Below are 19499 nucleotides of genomic sequence, written 5' to 3' on the forward strand. Positions count from 1 at the left end.
AATATTTAAAATTATTTTATAGTAAATTTAGATATTAAAAATTATTTAATAATATTTTACTAGAAAATTTATATTTTTTTAAAAATCCTAAAGAAAAAAAACTGTTTGAAAAAATATTTTAATATTAATTTTTCTTTTCTAGAATCCTAAAGAAAATATATTGTAAAATATTATTTGATAGTAATTTTCCTCTTCAAATTTTGACATGTGTTAAAATATCTCATGATTAACAAAATTTATAATAAGATAATAAAAAAAAATCTGTAGTATTATTTTTCTCTACTTTTATTTTAGAATTTAAAAAAAGTATTTGTCAAATAATTTATTTAATACTATATTTCCTCTCTAAAATTTCTAAAGAAAATATAATTGTAAGAAATTATTTGATATTAATTTTCCTTTTTATAATCTTAAATATAAGAAAATTGTAAAATAGTGTTAATAGTATTTTTATTTCCTTAAATCCTCGCAAATAACATTTTAGAATAATTATTTCGAATATTTTTTATAAATAATCAACTTTTCTATTTAAACAGTTAATTTTAAAAAAAATAAAATCAAAAACCAAAAGGAATTACAACTATTCACATTTGTATATATGATTAAGTTCTGTCATATTTTGATACTAAACATAATAAAAGATAAAAGAAACATATTATGTGATTTCTGAATGTTCTTTTACATCTTAGCATGTTATTTTTTTTGTGTCACATGTTGAAAAAATAACTAGATATATAATTCTGATCTTCGCACTAGATTGATGTTGATTTTTCTTTTAAAAAGTTTATAATGTAACTATTATACATATGTATGTTTATGTGTGTTTTTTTATCGACATATAAAATTGGTTACACTATTATAGATCATGGTATGAAGACATTTAAATCAAAGATAAAGACTTTGCAATGAAACAAAGTTATATTAATTATTGAAGAAGAAGAATTTCTCCATGCTACGAAGAAAATTGGTAATGCTGTTATAGGTCATACTACTAAAGAATTTAAATCAAAGAGAAAATCTAGGCAACATGATTATTAAAACAAAAATCATAATTGAAAGTTATGCGGTAAATGAATTTTTATTCGTAGATTCACATACCAACATATGTAAGATGACATTTCAAACTGAAAAGATCTTAATTTGTTATATGAGTTTGCTATCCAATGACTATCAACAAGAAATAAGGTCAAATTTTTTTTAAAAAAAGTTTGGTCTATACTTGTCAAGTCCAGTCTTACAATTATACGCTACATTGTCAAAAATCACTACAACTACAGAACTTTAGGTTTTTAAAATATAACGGAAATAATGTTCTACAAAATATTATATATATCAAGAAGTTTACAATAATATATGATATACAGAAAAAAAATTTAAAGTCGCACCATGGATGATAAAATAATCAAATTTTATATTTTATCTAGCTATATTTGATATTTAGCTGACTATCAATAATATGATTGGTGTTGTGTAACATTCATATTTTGAATTATGTTATTTTTAGTTTTTATTAAAACAATATAAAAATATAGATAGTTCATATTTCTATATGTTTCAATTAACTACAACTAATATTATTTTGAAAAATAAATAAAATTGAAGTATTTGTTAAAAAAACTGATATACTATTTAAAACACCGTGATTATTGAAATAGAAGCATTAATCAAAATTTATGAAAGAAAATAGATTATTATTACTAAAATAAGTCATCAATATATACTGAAAAATCTAAGAGCTAATGTGAAAAAAAAAATTATTCTTTTTATATATTCATGAAATTAAAACATCAAATAAAACTCGTGCAACTTACGGATCCATATCTAGTTATACATAAATGTTTAGTTTTATTACAAATAACTGAATCTATTTGATATCGATGAGCAGACCTCTAAAACTAATCGGTTATAATTTCTCGGTTGTGAAAAATATAATTAATCATATTGTACAGTAAATTTTACAATTGGGGGGGGGGGGGTGTCAACAAAAATGTGAACCAAATAAAAGAACAGTAAGAAAGTGACGTAACATCACATTACAACATGTAACCATCAAAGTTAAAAAGGATAGAGATCAAAAATAAAAAAGGACGAACAGAAGAAAAAGGAATCCGTAAAAACGGCCGTCAACGGAAGCAGACTCAGGGCCTACCGTTTAGATCTTAGAAAATAGGACACGTGTATGAATCACATGAATAGCAGGGACCACAAATTCGAACGGCGTACATTTACTGAAAGCAATACACTTCAATGGATTGTGGGCCCACTACACGTGGAGCCATCACGTGCTGTCAGTTCGTGTTTCCCGAAGGGTACGAATATTTTTATTTAATAAATTCTATTTTTAACATCTGATTATGCAGCAGGCCGTTAATGACGGCGTTAAGCAATGACTTTAGACACTGACGGACGGGCCGTTATGCTTAAAACCGGGTATTCTTGTCGCACAGTGGTTTAGTCCTCATAATCTTGTGAATTGCTCGAGCGACTATAGTGAAAATTTACTTTATCTAATAACCACGGTAATAATTTGGACTACCATTAAAACGTGATTTAGGCAGTTAAAAACTATCATTGATTCTTTTTTTACCCAGGAATACCAGATTCTTGTCGAACTAATTGCAAACAGTTTTAAAATTAAAGGCTCGATTATATTAGAGTGTCATGCTTGATAATTTACATAATTGAACCTTTAGACAAAATGTTATGGATTAAATACGTTTATGTGTATTTAAATACTATATAGTTAGTTGTTGTCTTCGTAAGTTCACAATGCTAGTTATATTATGTTTAGACTTTGACAGTAATAGTAGATTAGCATGTTCGCTAAACTAAAAAATAGGTCTAACTAGACGTTTTCATGTTTACAAAATCCAAGATGATAAATAAAAAATATCAAGATAATGATTTTCGTCAAAATTTAATTAGTTGTTGAATTTTGATGGGAAAATCTGTAACTGATCAAACTTTACAATCGTGATTGAGTGGTTAGGCGAATTTGAAAAAGTGCTACGAATTTAAGATGTGTCAAACTCATATATCTATCCATGATCAAACGATATGGTATATAATTTTTATTGTGAATTACCAGATTATTTGGTGCTGATGGACAGATTCCGGAAAGATAATCGGTTGAAACCTCGATCCATCAGATACCTTGGGTTATTAAAAATAATCTGTGAGTGAATGCTATTTTAATTGTACATATCTCGACAATTAGAGAACAAACATAGGCCTATTTCTTAAATAACTAAAAACGACTCGAAAATTGAAACGCATGGGTCCGATGATTTTCCAAAACCCAATTGCAGAATATATTTATAAATATGAAATTATGCATATAAACTGAACATATTGTGGGACTTACTGTTGCTGTGATAAAAACTACATTTTTTCTGATTGTACGCATTTTTAGATTGATGTTTTCGATGGCCTGTGTTAGTAAATTTACTGGAAAAGTAATAAGGAAATCAGACTGATAAGTGATAAATTATTTTACAGAACTCTAACCCCGAGACATGGTTGGTTGAATTATTATTACCATTGAACCTAGGAGCTAAACAGTATCATGAACTGAATTCAGCTTTTAAGCCAATTTAAATCACCCACTGGAAAAGCATCTTCAGTTCTCCATCAAAAGAATCAACTAAAAAGCCCTAAATATGTAGTATTTTAAAATTTTGACAAAAAGGTTAATGATTCTAATTCTTCTTGGTACATTTTTCAACATCTAAACAAAGTTTTTTTTTTTGAAAATGGCATTCTATAACAAAGTATTACAAAACCCAAAATATAATAAAAATGTCGATTTAAAGATAAACATTGTAGTAAATCCATGACTTTCTTACTAATCGGTCAAAACATATGACATATGAGCTACCACTGACAGCAACAATGAAAGTAAACAATCTCTTCAGAAAATTAAAAAAAAAAAAAAATTCTCAAAAAAAATTAGATTTTTTGTAACATCGTTTGTGTTTATTTTACCTTAATTACGTTGCAGATATTGTACAACTATAAAAAGATTTAATATTTGTATATATTCTCAGCCTTATCGCTTTCGAGGTGTAGCTGTTAGCCCTCCTCTGGTACATGATTCATTGGTCGTCGAGCCCCATCACCACCATTCTTTATTTTTAGTCCATTTAAATAAATATTTTCCATTTTCTCTGGTAAATATAATAAATCATTTATTTTTAGTATTCGTATAACCATCATTGAAGTGGTAGCAGAAGTGAAAAACAAAGCAATCCCCGATTGCTTAAGATTCCTCACCTAGTCACATGCTCCTCTTCTTCCTCACCCCAAAAAAGCAATACCCTAGATCCAAGAGCAGAAGCCAAAATCAGACCAAACCAGAGTTAAACTATCGAAACTAAAAACCAGAGACATGAAGAGAGATCTCCATCACTTTCAAGGTCCTGACACTAGATTCCCCAACCACAACCACGGGACGACAGCAAACACCGGCTCTTCTAAAGACAAGAATATGATGATGGTTAAGGAAGAAGAAGACGGTGGAAACATGGACGAGCTTCTCGCCGTGTTGGGCTACAAAGTCAGGTCGTCCGAGATGGCGGAGGTCGCGTTGAAGCTGGAGCAGTTAGAGACCATGATGGGCACTGTTCAAGAAGACGGTCTATCCAATCTCGCCACGGACACTGTTCACTACAACCCCTCGGAGCTCTACTCGTGGCTTGACAACATGCTCACGGAGTTCAACCCCCCACAACCACCACCGCCGCCGGAGATAAACAGCTCGTTTCTCACCGGGGCTGGTGGCTCCGATTACGACCTCAAAGCCATTCCCGGAAACGCGATTTACGCGAGATCTAACAACCACTTCCCGATTGATTCCTCCTCCTCTTCCTCGAACCAAGCTGGCGATAATACTCAGAACAAGCGTTTGAAGTCATGCTCCAGCCCTGATTCGTTGGTTACAACAACCACCACTATAACAACCGAGTCAACTCGGCCTGTAACACTCGCGGCTACTGAGTCAACTCGGTCGATGGTCCTGGTTGACTCGCAGGAGAACGGCGTCCGCCTAGTCCACGCGCTCATGGCGTGCGCGGAGGCCGTACAGAGCGGCGACCTGTCTCTGGCGGAGGCCCTCGTCAAGCAGATCGGTTTCCTCGCCGTGTCACAAGCCGGAGCCATGAGGAAAGTGGCGACGTACTTCGCCGAGGCACTCGCGCGGCGGATCTACCGCCTCTCTCCGCCGCGGACTCAGGTCGACCACTCCCTCTCCGACGCTCTCCAGATGCACTTCTACGAGACGTGCCCTTACCTCAAGTTCGCCCACTTCACGGCGAACCAAGCCATCCTCGAGGCTTTCGAAGGGAAGGAGAGAGTCCGCGTCATCGATTTCTCGATGAACCAAGGCCTCCAGTGGCCGGCGCTTATGCAGGCCCTCGCGGTTAGAGAAGGAGGTCCTCCTGTTTTCCGGTTAACCGGAATCGGTCCTCCGGCGGCGGATAACTCCGATCATCTCCACGAGGTTGGATGCAAGTTAGCTCAGCTCGCGGAGGCGATTCAGGTTAAGTTTGAGTATCGTGGCTTCGTCGCGAATAGCTTGGCTGATCTCGATGCTTCGATGCTTGAGCTTAGACCGAGCGAGACCGAAGCTGTGGCGGTTAACTCTGTTTTCGAGCTGCACAAGCTCCTAGGCCGTCCCGGTGGGATAGAGAAGGTTCTCGGGGTTGTGAAACAGATTAAACCGGTGATTTTCACGGTGGTCGAGCAGGAATCGAGTCATAACGGTCCGGTTTTCTTAGACCGGTTTACTGAGTCGCTGCATTACTATTCCACGTTGTTTGATTCCTTGGAAGGTGTTCCCAGTAGCCAAGACAAGGTTATGTCGGAGGTTTACTTGGGGAAACAGATTTGCAACCTCGTGGCGTGTGAAGGAGCAGACCGGGTGGAGAGACACGAGACGTTGAGTCAGTGGGCTAACCGGTTCGGTTCGTCCGGTTTTTCGCCCGCGCATCTCGGGTCTAACGCGTTTAAGCAAGCGAGTATGCTTTTGGCTTTGTTTAACGGCGGGGAAGGTTATCGCGTGGAGGAGAATAATGGGTGTTTGATGTTGGGTTGGCATACTCGGCCGCTAATAACCACCTCCGCTTGGAAGCTCTCGGCGGGGCACTGAGTGGACACGAAGGCGAGGTTGGTGGTGGTATGGTGAGTTGACTCGGTTGTTTGAGTTTCAAAATCAATGGACCGGTGATGAGATATGTTCGGACCAGACCAGAACCGAACTGAATCGAACCGTTTTGCCGTTTGTTTATTTTTTTTTCACCTGTTTAAAATTGTTATATCGTTTTGTTAGCTCGTTTTTAATTTATGCTTTTTGGGGATAAAGTTAAATATGCAGAGTATGTATTTACTAAATATTTTAAAATAATACCTCAATTTCATGCCCAAAAAAATCTCTTCACCACCAAAAAAAAACTAATACTACTATCGGTTTTTGCTTCCCTTTTTATATTTCTACTTTCTTATTGGTTGCCATCGCAATATCACATCAGGGAACGGCTATTGTATCTTTTTTTGTAAACCGAATTTATGCGTTAGAGAGTAATAGATCTACAAATCAGCCTTTGGATCCTATGTTTAATATATTATCAATGTAGAAACATTTTGTTTGCAGGGCTCTGTAACTTATTTAACGTGTTTTCTTCTTATAATGAATAAACAAACGTTGGAGACGCTATTGTTTATATGGAAAGTGCATAATATTATTTAGAATTATGTAGATGCATAATATGGAAATCATACAGATAAATAATACGTACCATCTTTTAAAATCTAGAATCAGGTAGATGCATAGTTTATATGGAAAGTGCATAATATTATTTTAAATTGTTTGATTTTAGATATAAGACGCTATTGTTATTATTTAATATCACCCACAAACCCACACATTATGAGTTCGATCATCTAGAAAATACTCAGATGTTGCGAAGTATCATTTGTAGTTACTATATGATAATATGATTAGTATAATAAGGTTCCAGAAAGTTGTATATGTCCACAAGACAGTGAACTTTCAGAGGATTGAACCGACCCATATCATTATTTAAAATATTTAATTGCATAAATATTTATTAATAACGAATAATAACCACATCTTTTTCACTGCTGCATAGTTCTTAATCTTATCTTACAAAATGCAATTAGTTATATTTTAATTAGATACAAAGGAAGGTCCCACATGCATGAAATACTTTTTAACCACCAAGTTGCCAACTTGCATGTGTGCAAATTCTCCTTTGACCCCACGCTTGATTATTTTTTATATTTCCTCTATCACATCGAGTTACAATATTATAAGGTCCATATATTAATCTATCATTGTCCTTTCAAATATTTCATCACAATATTTAATTGTTATATACGTCTAACCATATAGAAACACTGAATTTCTGCAATTATTTGTCTGCATGATTCGCTATTTCTAGAACTTTTATAATAGTGTGAATCGAATTTTCATTTCCCTTATTCTCAAATATCATTTTCGTAGCTAACAATACAATGCATTTGATGACAAAAAAAAAGGCTAACAATACAATGCATTTTTGGCAAATAATTAGAACCAAATCCCGTAAAATATAGTTCTACATTCCTCAAAACGTATTTGATTGATTATTAGTTACCTTTTAAAAACTCAATTATACGATATATAAGAAGCTGTATTTTGTATCGTATATCTTACAATAAAACAGTGTCTGCTTCATGTAAGAAAATCAGGCCGGATTTAAACCTAAAAGTAAAGCATGTAACATCTTTTAAAAATTAAATAAATGAAAAGAACATATCAAAATGTTATTTTCCTAAATAAATCCATTTAACCATTTCAAGATCAGATTTCCATTTTAATCATGTATTCGTACATAGCTTCGGTTATTTACATTAAAGAATCGACTTTGCATTAAAAGTGTATATTATTCGGTCCATTGATTCGTATAACGTCAGGATGTTATTTGGGACGGTAGGCGGACCTGATTAAATAATGCTATACGTCGGTTTCATTGTTTTACTTTGAATTATATATAAAGGTAGGCACAGAAAAGCAAACCGAAAATATATCACTCACCTTTCTATTTATAACTTATTAACTTCTTTTTTCTAACTTTTTAAGATAGTATACGGCTTATATTTATTGACAACTTTTATAACACGGTGAGATCAGTGGTTTATTTACATGTAAATAAATTCCAGCTACATTTGATCAAGAGAAAATTAAAAAAATCCAGTGAGTAGCTTCAAAGTGTTATTTTTTTTTGGGGTCGAGAAAATGTTACTTCTTTATTATCAAACGAATGGGTTTAAGAGAAAGGTAAGGAAAAATATATATTCGTGAACCTGGGCGTGTCAAGGACCAGTTAGATGAATGTGACATTTGGTTTTCATCCACCCAAGTCTGATTTATTCATATTCGTACGGTTCATTATTAGTAACTTCTACTTTTCAGACAACTCTGTATTTATCTGTTTTTCACATGGTCAATTCTATCATCATTTGAGTTTGACCTCATTTTATCAGGTACTAATACCATCATACAGTATTATTAGTCTTCAATCAGCGAGTGTGCACTACAGAAAAAAATGTCATCAATCAGTGAAAATAGCATTTCAACTCACTGAATCACGAAAAGTATGAATGTCTCTCTCATTTCATGATACACATAAATTTTGATTGCAGCATCTGTATTTATTTAGTTTCGGATTCATTGTATATATACGTTTAAATTTGTATCTATTAATTTTGAATGTGAGATAATTTAACTCATTTATTGAAATATAAAAGTATAAGAATAGTGCCACATTAGGAAACTTGGACAATTTCCAATGCATCTCTATTCTATTTCTATATTTTAGATGTAATGTTTCTGTAATAGATTTTTATATGTTTTTTTTTTAAAATAGAGGAAAATATAATAGAGATCTCAAACTTTTTTTAAAAAATACAGAAATATACATTCAAGATGTTCTTAGAGTTTATCTTAACATTTTACCCAAAAAAAGATGTTCTTAGAGTAATTTTATTGGTAAAAATCTGTAATAAAAAAAGAAGGTAAGAATCTCATTTAATATCTCAAACAAAAAAGAAAAAAATGTTTGTCACCTACACCAATTATAGTGTAATATGGTCAAAAATATCTCAAGTATAAAATAAATCAATAACATCACCAAATTTATGTTAATTCATACACATGTACGAAGTTAAAAATAATATGGTGAAAACTACATAATTAGGTTTAATTGATTTTTACACTAACTAATGAGATCAGTCTGTAATTTATTAACTTTAAATTCAATTTAAATAAAAAATAATTGATTATTCAAGGAAGAGACATCAAAGAAGACAATAAAAAGAATCTGATTTCTCAAACAAAGTAAGCTGGTTTTCATAATTTTTGTTTAAAATTCTTCCTTCTTTTTAATTAACAGCCATAGTTTGCTCTCGTTATTTGGTTATTCTTTGGATGAGCAAGACCTCCCATCAGTTGCTGGACATGGTGTCCTGGTTATGTGTCTGTTCTGTATAAGACTGAATTGAAGCTTCTTCAGTCTTGACTTTGCACTAGGGAAATTAAGGTTTTAGATAATATTAAGTAGACACAAATTAAGGTTTCAGATGGTTTAATCTAACCAGAAACTAAAGACATGAACTGAGAACATAGTGACAAACCTATGCTTAAAAATAGAGGTGAAAGACCCACACTCGCTTCTTAAACCCAATTTAAATAAAAAAAAAACAATTGGTTATTCAAAGAGTAAAGAGCAAAGAAGACAATAAAAAAATCTGATTCCTCAAACGAAGTCAGCTGGTTTTCATAAAATTTTGTTATTCTTCCTTCTTTTTAATTAACAGCCATAGTTTTCTCTTGTCGTTTGGTTATTCTTTGGATGAACAAGATCTTCCATCAGTTGCTGGCAGGACCGGATCTGAGAATTTGAGGGTTTGAAACATTTTTTAAAGAATTCTAGTAAAAATTTTTTTTTCAAAATTTGAGAACCGATATTTATGTTAAAAAATTTCAAAATTTTTAGAGACCAAAACCAATATTTCATTTGATTATGCACAAATCCGGTCATGATTGTTGAACATGGCATTTGCAGGGAATGTTTGGGTTCTTACGAAGTTCGAAAAACATCTTCTTTGAAAATTCATTTTCATTCAATCATTTTTAGTTATATTATTTTTGGTATTATAAAAATTCTTCTTTAAGTACTCCAATGGACATGCTCTTATCTTCTTGCTTGTTATTTGTAAAACTAAGATATCAATGACATAAGGGGCGATGTTGGTAATTAGAGTATAAATTGAGGGAGTCCCCATGTAAATTCCAGCAAATGCCAGGAATTCCAGGATATATTATCAAAAAGGGTTCTTACCATATCGAAAATATTGGTTTTGATAAAAAATACATCATATTTGTAAAGATGTATAGATGGGTTGTGATCGAACGAATACTTAGAATGCAATAAAATATTTTTTGTCGTGTTTGTCTAGACCAAGGGTCAATATTTCTTCGATGCAAAATTATTAGGTTTAAATGTGGCCATGCGAATATGTCTATTGCTTAAATATATGGTTTGTATCTTTCCTTAGAAATCAGTGTGATTTCTTTTCATAGGTCAGACATAGTTTCAGATTATGCAAAAATTAAATTGAACATATAATTTTTAAAAAAATTGTAAAATATAATTTAATGGTAGTATACTAGTGATCTATATTAAAGATAAATTTCTGTGTAAATAATGTTGCGCGTGGATTATTTTTAGTGAAGGATTATCTAACAGTTTTCATTTGATAGTCAAAATTGTGTTGTGCTTTGCATTCACAAAATTGTTCAATAAATTAACTAAACGAATACATTCATTCATTTATAAGAAAATTAATCGAGTGTTAAAAACTAAAAGAGTTTAATTATATAAAAAGTGTTGATAATATATTGGTTGTATCTATATGTTTTGTTGATAACAATAATTTGCTTCAAGTTAACAACAAAAAAAGATGACGACTTAAAAAATAGTTAGGAAAATTGCCATGCCACATACAATAAAGGGATAAAAGGATTTTCCTTTTAATGGAGACTTGTATCTTTTGGTTAATCAAATGGTTAAATAAAGATATAGTTACGTCTGAATTTGGAATGAATGACTAGTTAAATATGGTTATTGCCATGATTAGGCCAGTGCCGGTTCTGAGATATTCATGGTCCAATACGAAATATAAAATCGAGGCCCTTAGGTAATATAAAAAAAATCTATCGATAAAAAACTCAAGTCTATAATAAAAAATTATAATATTCTCAAAACTAATAAAAATTATCAGTTCTTAAATATAGACCTTTTTGCATTTTTTCCTGCAAAATCATCCATCAAACTTTAGTAATCAAAGTTCTTGATCATATCATTTTCAATCGCCAATATAACCAAACCATTCAATCTTTTTTGTGACATAGTTGACCGCAAGTAAGATTTTATCAATTTCAATTTCGAGAAGCTTCTTTCTACTGAGGCAACTGAAACCGGGATTGCAAACATTACTAGATGGGCAATCCAAATTTAACTTAGAAGATAATTATTCTAAATCAGTTATTTTCCTTTTTTGTCATCATAATACTTTTCCTTTTTTACTTTTTAATTTACTCATGTTTAATAACATAAAAGTATGTCCACCACCTTCCTTAATCCTTACTTATCGATAATATATAATATAGTACATGTAACCAAATTTCTATGTTTATAATTAATACTAATGGAAAAACTAAGCCCTAAAATTTTACAAAATTAATAGGCCACATACGGATGTTTCTAAAGTTTGTGGTCAAAGCCGGCACTGGATTAGGCTCAAATCATGTAATTAACTGAACTGATCCCGCTAAAACAATAAAACACATACAATATATCCAATTTAGGTGAACCTAAACCTATAATACCACAACCAGGTCTAAAGACTACTACACCTAAGTTTGGAATTTAAACTGCAGATAACACAATTTTTCATAGATTATAGGATGCAAGTTTTATCGACAGTTTAAAACTGTTCATTGTGATCGTTTGCTGCGCAGGAAGTATATCCACCAAAGATGTTGTACGTACAAAATCATCCAACGATCCAAATGCTTTGGGAAAAGTTTCATTATAATTATACTATCCTTGAAGAAATTGTTTATCAGTATCTCATAGGTTACTTGTAAGTGATCATTATATATAATAGAGTTAGAGACTATACAATGGTGCATGATTTAACTGGAGCTTAGAAAAACTTATAATACCACACAAAGCCGGTTCAAATTATTTTTGGACCATGTTCAAAATAAAATATTAATGATATATTAAATGATATAATAAAGTACTTTTAATTGTACTTTTTATATGTATGTATTGTTTCTTTAAAAATTATAAGCTATAATTTTAATAATATATCTAAAAACTTAAAGTTTTAGGCCATTTTATATATTTATTTCTAAAAGTATTCTTTTTTATTTAGTTTTGGATCCTATTCAATTGCTCCACTTGTTCGTGTCGTTAGACGACACTGATACCACATTTAGTGTTCGTGTAGTTGTTCTATATAACTGTTGAAAATTTAGCATCCGGTCGTTCAGAAAAAGGAAAATTTATCATCCAGAAACATTAGAGATGTATACACTATTATTATTAACATAAATCAATCATTGAATAGTTAAAAAATCACTGAAAGTACACATGTATAAATGAAGAATTCAACATGTGTACACAAACCATTCATTCAGTCAATCTACACGTTATTTTTGCCAGGAAATCAGTGTACATGTTCAAGTTGTTATTCTACTACATAGTCAACATTAAATAGTTTTCTTGAACATCTGATGTAACTTTAGAATTTTAAAGATCACGTCCATACAAAATTCAAACCCTAATTGTATAAAAATCTTTGCGTTGAGTTTAATAGCGTTTTAGATAGAATTGATCTTTTAATCATATGAAAAAACAAAAAAAAAAACAAAGGGCGAATGGGGAGTTGAAATCTTCTGATTCTAGCTAGTCCAGTCATTAGGCAACTTCTCCTTGCAGTTTTGTCGAACATAAACTTCGTTTTCTTCATTGCCCACCAAAAAAACACTTCTTTTTCTTGCAGTTACGGTAAGTTCAGAGTTTTCATATTATGTCAGCCCAATAAGACTTATAGGCCGACACTTAAAAGCTCTACATAACAATCAACAGATTAATTAATTTGAAGTCCATAAATAATCAATCAAATTAGCAAAACGATCTCGCTTATGTTGGTAATGGATACTGGTCCATCATCACAAGTGCCTCAAGAGACAGGGAGTCGAGCAAGTGCACGTAAGAGGTGATAATGAAGAAGCACTGGACCTGTAGGATGAGAATCAACAAATTCGATAGATGATTAAGAGAGAAAATATTGCAGAGATATATGTAGCTCATGATGCTTTCTTAATCTCATATAATGTACTAACTACTAGCTAAGCAGTTAAACATTGGGGACGGTTAAATCTTTCTGTTTTCTTGAGAGGCTTTTGTTGGTCCCAAGCCTGAAACTCTTGAGAAGAGTTAAAACATGTAACAAGTTAAAAGCATATATACTCTATCAAGTCTCAATTCATTAATTTTATGGCAAAAAAAGAAACCACGAGTGTTGTGACGGCTATTCCAGTGAAAACAAGAACCAAAAACAAAACTGTAAAAAATAAAATTCAAAAAGCATAATCTAATTAGTGAGAATGATCCACAAGGCCTAGAGACTTGTTGAGCCAAGCCTTCCACCTCCCAGAGATCTTCCTCATTGTTGTTGTCCCCACAGAGTCTCCAAGGCTTTGAGCTTCTGACTTCTTCGACAAAACGAAGTTCCTCGATCCGGTTGACCCGATTTTCCCCCACGGATCGAATGCTGTAATAATCATAATGTACATTACAGAACCAAAACCATTAATGTGAAAAACACATAGCAGTAGTAAAAACTCGAATGAGTTTTTGTGTTATATTTTCTTAGCTCACCTTCAGCGGCACAATAAGGACAGTAAAGAATGAAAAAGCTGGAATCTGATCCGAGAAGGGGAAGCCTGCCTTCACGGGCGTAGCATTTCAGAGCATACTCAATCACATTTGATACAGTTTCATCTTCTTTGACAACAAAACGAATCGGTCCAGCACTTCCTACGAAACTGATGCTAACGAGGAACCTGTTTATCTTCGATTTAGAGTTTTTCATCTGCTTGTTGTACACCATCTTTACAATTATACCAGCAAAAGGAATCAGAAACTCTGATGAAGGCCTTTTTTTTTTTATTCAAGGGTGGACGCCCATGCAACGTAAGTACCAAGATTTTTTGAAAGAGACAAATGTGAAAGAAGATGGGGTGGAGACAGGGAGGAGAAAGCTCGCCCTAGCGTTTGTGCAATGGGAGAGCATAAAATCTCTGGTAGTCGGAGTTGTTTCTACCATTCAAGACGCTAAGCAATCTGCAGAGAGAGATATAAGAATAGATGATCAGAGATTAAAAATCGGGAGAGAAACAAAAATCAGATTATGAAAATGTACCTGATTTTTAAAAAAACTGAGTCTGAGTAGTTTACGATCGATATAGAGTTTTTGAGATGGAGATTAGTGAGAACAAGGAGAGGGTTTATAGAATGAAATATTAGGGTTTGATGAATGAGAAAGGAAGGGGACGATACTGGTGAACCCGATTCTTCATCCGCAAGCAAAGCAAACCCTTTGAAAGCACCGTAACCGTCTCCCTACTCTCAGTCAATTCCTATAAAATATCTTTCAGTTATTTTGTTATGTTACACGGAAAAGGTTAACCAGTTAATGATATCATCAAGCCCATTATTATGGTTTGGGTTGTGATGGCATTGAGAAGTAGACCCATTGGATTAATCTGCTCGAGTCCTAATTTATTTATTTTGGAATAGTTTGAACTAAAATATCTTTTTGTTAACCAATAAATTATATTTTTATGGTTTACGAGAAATAATAATATTTTAGACTTTTAGTTATCAGTATTCACTGGGTAATAATCCTTCTCCTGCGTGGGGCGGGGTAATATATTTTATTAAATATTTGTTAAAAAGGTATTTTAGAAAAGTATGTTTTAAACAGTAGCAAATATAAGATATATTTTAATAATTTGATCAAAATAAAATAAGTAAATTATTTTATTTTATTATTTCAAGTATGATACATATTATTTTAAAAAATTGAAATATATATATTTATTTTTTAATTTGAATATATAGTAATGGAACTTTACTTACATGATTTTATGAACATTTGTATCTTGTTATAATAAAACAGTCCAATCATTAATCACAAAATTTTCAGTGCGGAACTTTTAAAAGTTTTAAGAAATTGTAGTCATTTTCAAAATTTCAAAACATATACAACATCTAAATTTATTATATTTAATATGATTGTTTAATTCATTTTAATAATAAGAAAATTAGACAAAAGTATAGTCAATACATAAATTTATCAATCTTTATTATTAAAAATTATTAATTATCATATATATATATATATTTTTTAATTACATTAGATAATTTCTTAGTTTTTATTTAGAGAAAGAATGAAGAATATTTTTTTCTAGTTTATTAATAATTTTATGATTAATTTAATAAGAATTAAAATATATGTTTAGATGAACCAATCAATTTCTCTTAAATATTCTAAAAATAAACATAACTTACATGTTCAATGCTTCTTGATTAAAATATAGTGGGATTACAAACAATGTTAATTTACCATGATATCCAGTCAGAAGTATATGAGAGAGATATAATAGATTTCATCTGTCAGTTTATAAAACTTTCAAATGATATTTTATTATTTTTCATTCCTTGTTTTTAAAAAAAAAGTTTCTTATTTTTCGTAACTCTTAACCGTTGTTTGACAATGTTTCTGTATTATTTAAACTATATATATATATATGTTATTCAGCGAAATAAGATAAATTTTACAAAATACAAAAACGAAATATTTTATGTGTTTTCTCTTCATATTCTTTTTTTTTTTGCTAAAGTTCTCTTCATATTCTTAGTTTTGTCTTTTGTTAAAATTGAAAACAAGATGAAATGAAGCTTGACATGTTCTTGAATAAGTCCATGAATAGCTCAATAGGCGTTCTGTTAAAACTTTTTACCTGAAACTTTTTTTGTTCTTTATTATCCCTAAGCATTATCACATCAATAGACATGGCTCCCATGTTTTCGTGAATATAACATAACTCTTCCTTGCTCCATAAGTTGAGCCGTTTAGGCAATACAAATTCTTCGTTGACATTCCTTTCCCTAGTGTACAATAAGATGCTTTAAATGGAGATGGAATAGCTGGACAATTAGTTATTTAGTTATAGTGGCAACCAATGTAAACGTAGGTTCCAATGAAAGCTACCTCATCTGACACAGTTCAGAAATTCTACACCATATGATTACGCTGGTGATGTACACAAACTTCATTTAGTTAACAAACCAAAAGCTGGTCGATGGTATATCGTCGCTAGTTCTTTGGGAGGGAGAATCGTCTTGTATATGACGCAATCACGATAGCAGATTACAATAGCTTTCAATTATTTTATTGGATAATTTAGTCAATAAAGTATAAATGTAGTTTAAAAAACTAAAAATAAACAATGGTGTTATTTTCAAACTAAAATCTCATATAAATGCATTTTCCAAATTTATGTTATAATAAGTGTGGTTGTGATGTTTTAATCAACGTTGAGAAGTAGATCAATTGGATAGTTCCAAGTCCTAATATTTATTTAGGACTAGTGGACTTTATCTTTCCATCAACAAAAAATACAGTAAATGGTTAACCAAGATTTGTTTTATTTGAACAAATATTCGTTATAAAAAGATAAATCTGCAAAAAGGCAAGAATTTTATTTATTTGTTTTTAGGTAAAATAGTAAATGACAACTTAACAAACAAGTATGTACATTGAATAAAGATAAATACTTTTATATAGCAATAAAAATGTTTTTGTCACATATATAGCTCAAATATCAAAATAACCAAAATGTTTTATTAAAAAGGTAAATATACACTTATATCCATATGGTTAATTAATCTATACCTTAGGGTTTAAAGTTAATAATTAAAAATTTGGGTGAGTATTTTTCTTTAAAAATTAAAATAAATACTAAAAAATTAAAATAAAATTTTAAAAATAGTTTCAAAAATTATTTTTGAATTTCAAAAAGAAAATTTAAAAAATCAGAAAAACAAAAAAAATTGAATATGAAAACATATAATTCGAATCTATTGTTTTTTTATATTTTTATGAATCTAGGATATAAAAGTCATTTGAATTTTTAATGAAATTTATTTTGGTCGTTTTTTTTCTTGGAACTCTTTTTGTGACAATTTTTTTTTAAAATCTATTTGGGAAAATTCCTCTTAAATAAATTACTAGTTTATTTCAAAGAAACTCGGTTCAGCTTTGACGAGTGATATAGTTGGAAAATAAACAAGCATTTAGGGCCTGACTGGTGTAACCGCAGCAGTTGCGGTTGCAGGAGTTTGCGGGTGCGGGTGGTTGCGGTTTTAAGCGTTTTCTAGAGATTTGTACGACTGGTACAGCTGTTAGAAATTGTTGCGTTTGCGGGACTTTTATGACTGGTAAACTACCAAATGCAACATCTGTTAAATAATAATTTAACAATAATTACATTTTATTTAATTATAAAAATATTAAAAATAATAATAATATGATAAATATAAAATTTTTATTTATAAAATCATATTATTCAATTTTAAAAATTTATAGAAATATTTTAGTTTTGAATTTTTATAATATAAATTGAAATATAATATGAATACATTTTACAATTTCTATTATTTCAATTGGAAATTTTTATTGAATATTTTTAGTATTATTTTATTTATTCTGTTTTTAAAGAAAAAAATTTACCCTCCCACAACCGCCCGCAACCGCAAACGCTAGCTGGAACCAGCTTTTGATTTTAAGAGGTTCGGAGCGGTTTGAAGCGATTTGTAGCGTTTTCTGTGATTGTTTCGAAACGCCAACAACCGCTATAAACCGCAAAAGCTGCGTTTGCGGGTGGTAGCGGGAAAACCAGTCAGCCCCTTAGTGGGAGAGAACGTGTTGAATAGTTGGGGAGGAGAATATAAAGCACTTTCTTTCGTTTTTATTAGTTCTTCCTCATTTTCTCCAAACTTGGTCAACCTTCTCAAATCTTGCCAAATCAATGGACCAAAGACCTCTTGGATTGCTAACGATTCACGTCAAAAGAGGTATCAATCTCGCCATTCGCGACCACAGAAGCAGCGATCCGTATGTTGTCATTACCGTCGCCGATCAGGTTCCTTTCCTTCCAACTTGTTGTGAAAACATCCATTCATTTTTGTCACCACGAATCTCATTATCAAGAATTATCATTACGACATTGAAGACAATATAATCACTACATATTCTCTGTTACTACCATATGAATCAGCGTCGGTTTATTTCCTGTTATGTTCTTCAAATTCTCAGTTTTTTTTTTTCAATTACAAAAAAAAAATCTTTCAGACATTGAAAACACGTGTGATAAAGAAAAACTGCAATCCAGTATGGAATGAAGAAATGACTGTCGCAATCAAAGATCCCAATGTCCCTATCCGTTTGGTAATAACATACTTTTGAGTTACTTTTACAAGTTTGATTCAGACACAAGCCAACTCTTGTTGTTGCTTTTGAATATTGTTCAGACAGTGTTTGACTGGGACAAGTTCACTGGAGATGACAAGATGGGAGATGCAAACGTAGACATTCAAACATACTTAGAGGCTCTCAAAATGGGGATGGAGCTTTTGAGGCTCCCTAATGGATGCGCTATCAAAAGGGTTCAGCCATCAAGGCAGAATTGTTTATCAGATGAAAGTAGCATTGTTTGGAACAATGGTAAGATCACGCAAGACATGCTCCTTAGGCTTAACAATGTCGAGTGCGGTGAGATTGAGATCATGCTTGAATGGCATGAAGGTGCTGGTTGCAGAGGTGTGACTTCCTCTTCCAAAGGAGGAGTCTCTTCCTCTACCTAAGAAATGTTTGTTGTTGTTGTTGTTGATGTTGTATACCGGATGAGCGATCAGTTGTTGTTGTTTCGATTTGTATAAGAGATACAAAGCATGTTTTCTTGATGACCATTTCATTCAATTAGAAAATTTGGAGGATTTGAGTCTTTTTGTATGTGTTCATTTGAATGTCTTTTGGATTTTCTAGTTTCTGTTTTGGGATCTTTTAGTTTCTTTTTAGCCTAATTTATTATCCTATTACAAATTAGTGAAATTAATCTTTTATCAAAAAAGAGAAATTAATCTTTTAATGTAAGTATAAGTACAAGTATTAGTTATACCATACAATACAATGTAAATCATTTTTTTTTTGAAAAAAAAATTAAATCAGAATCTATTAAAAACACAGACATAACTCTGAATAAGAGATGAAATGTATAACATGCTCTCTTTCAGGTATTT

At 31.5% G+C, this 19499-nt stretch overlaps 3 protein-coding genes across 3 annotated transcripts; 2 read left to right on the forward strand and 1 right to left on the reverse strand.

Annotated features, from left to right (window-relative positions):
* Positions 1-4155: 4155 nt before the first annotated feature.
* On the forward strand, positions 4156-6709 carry LOC108827889 (DELLA protein RGA2). The gene has a single exon (XM_018601403.2). It carries the CDS (start codon positions 4388-4390, stop codon positions 6143-6145), a length of 1758 nt encoding a protein of 585 aa, XP_018456905.1. The 5' UTR covers positions 4156-4387; the 3' UTR covers positions 6146-6709.
* A 6891-nt stretch (positions 6710-13600) lies between these two features.
* On the reverse strand, positions 13601-14776 carry LOC108826405 (uncharacterized protein At4g22758-like). Its single transcript, XM_018599789.2, has 3 exons — positions 14557-14776; positions 14013-14477; positions 13601-13905 (listed from the first exon to the last, which is right to left on the reverse strand). The coding sequence occupies exons 2-3, from the start codon at positions 14242-14244 to the stop codon at positions 13730-13732; spliced, it is 408 nt and encodes a 135-aa protein (XP_018455291.1). The 5' UTR covers positions 14245-14477; positions 14557-14776; the 3' UTR covers positions 13601-13729.
* Positions 14777-18157: 3381 nt separating this feature from the next.
* On the forward strand, positions 18158-19206 carry LOC108825737 (protein C2-DOMAIN ABA-RELATED 10). Its single transcript, XM_018599087.2, has 3 exons — positions 18158-18343; positions 18553-18648; positions 18732-19206. Exons 1-3 carry the CDS (start codon positions 18230-18232, stop codon positions 19062-19064), a joined length of 543 nt encoding a protein of 180 aa, XP_018454589.1. The 5' UTR covers positions 18158-18229; the 3' UTR covers positions 19065-19206.
* The last annotated feature ends 293 nt before the right edge of the window (positions 19207-19499 follow it).

This window comes from Raphanus sativus, chromosome 9 (genome assembly GCF_000801105.2).
Source record: "Raphanus sativus cultivar WK10039 chromosome 9, ASM80110v3, whole genome shotgun sequence".
Classification (NCBI taxonomy): Eukaryota; Viridiplantae; Streptophyta; class Magnoliopsida; order Brassicales; family Brassicaceae; genus Raphanus; species Raphanus sativus.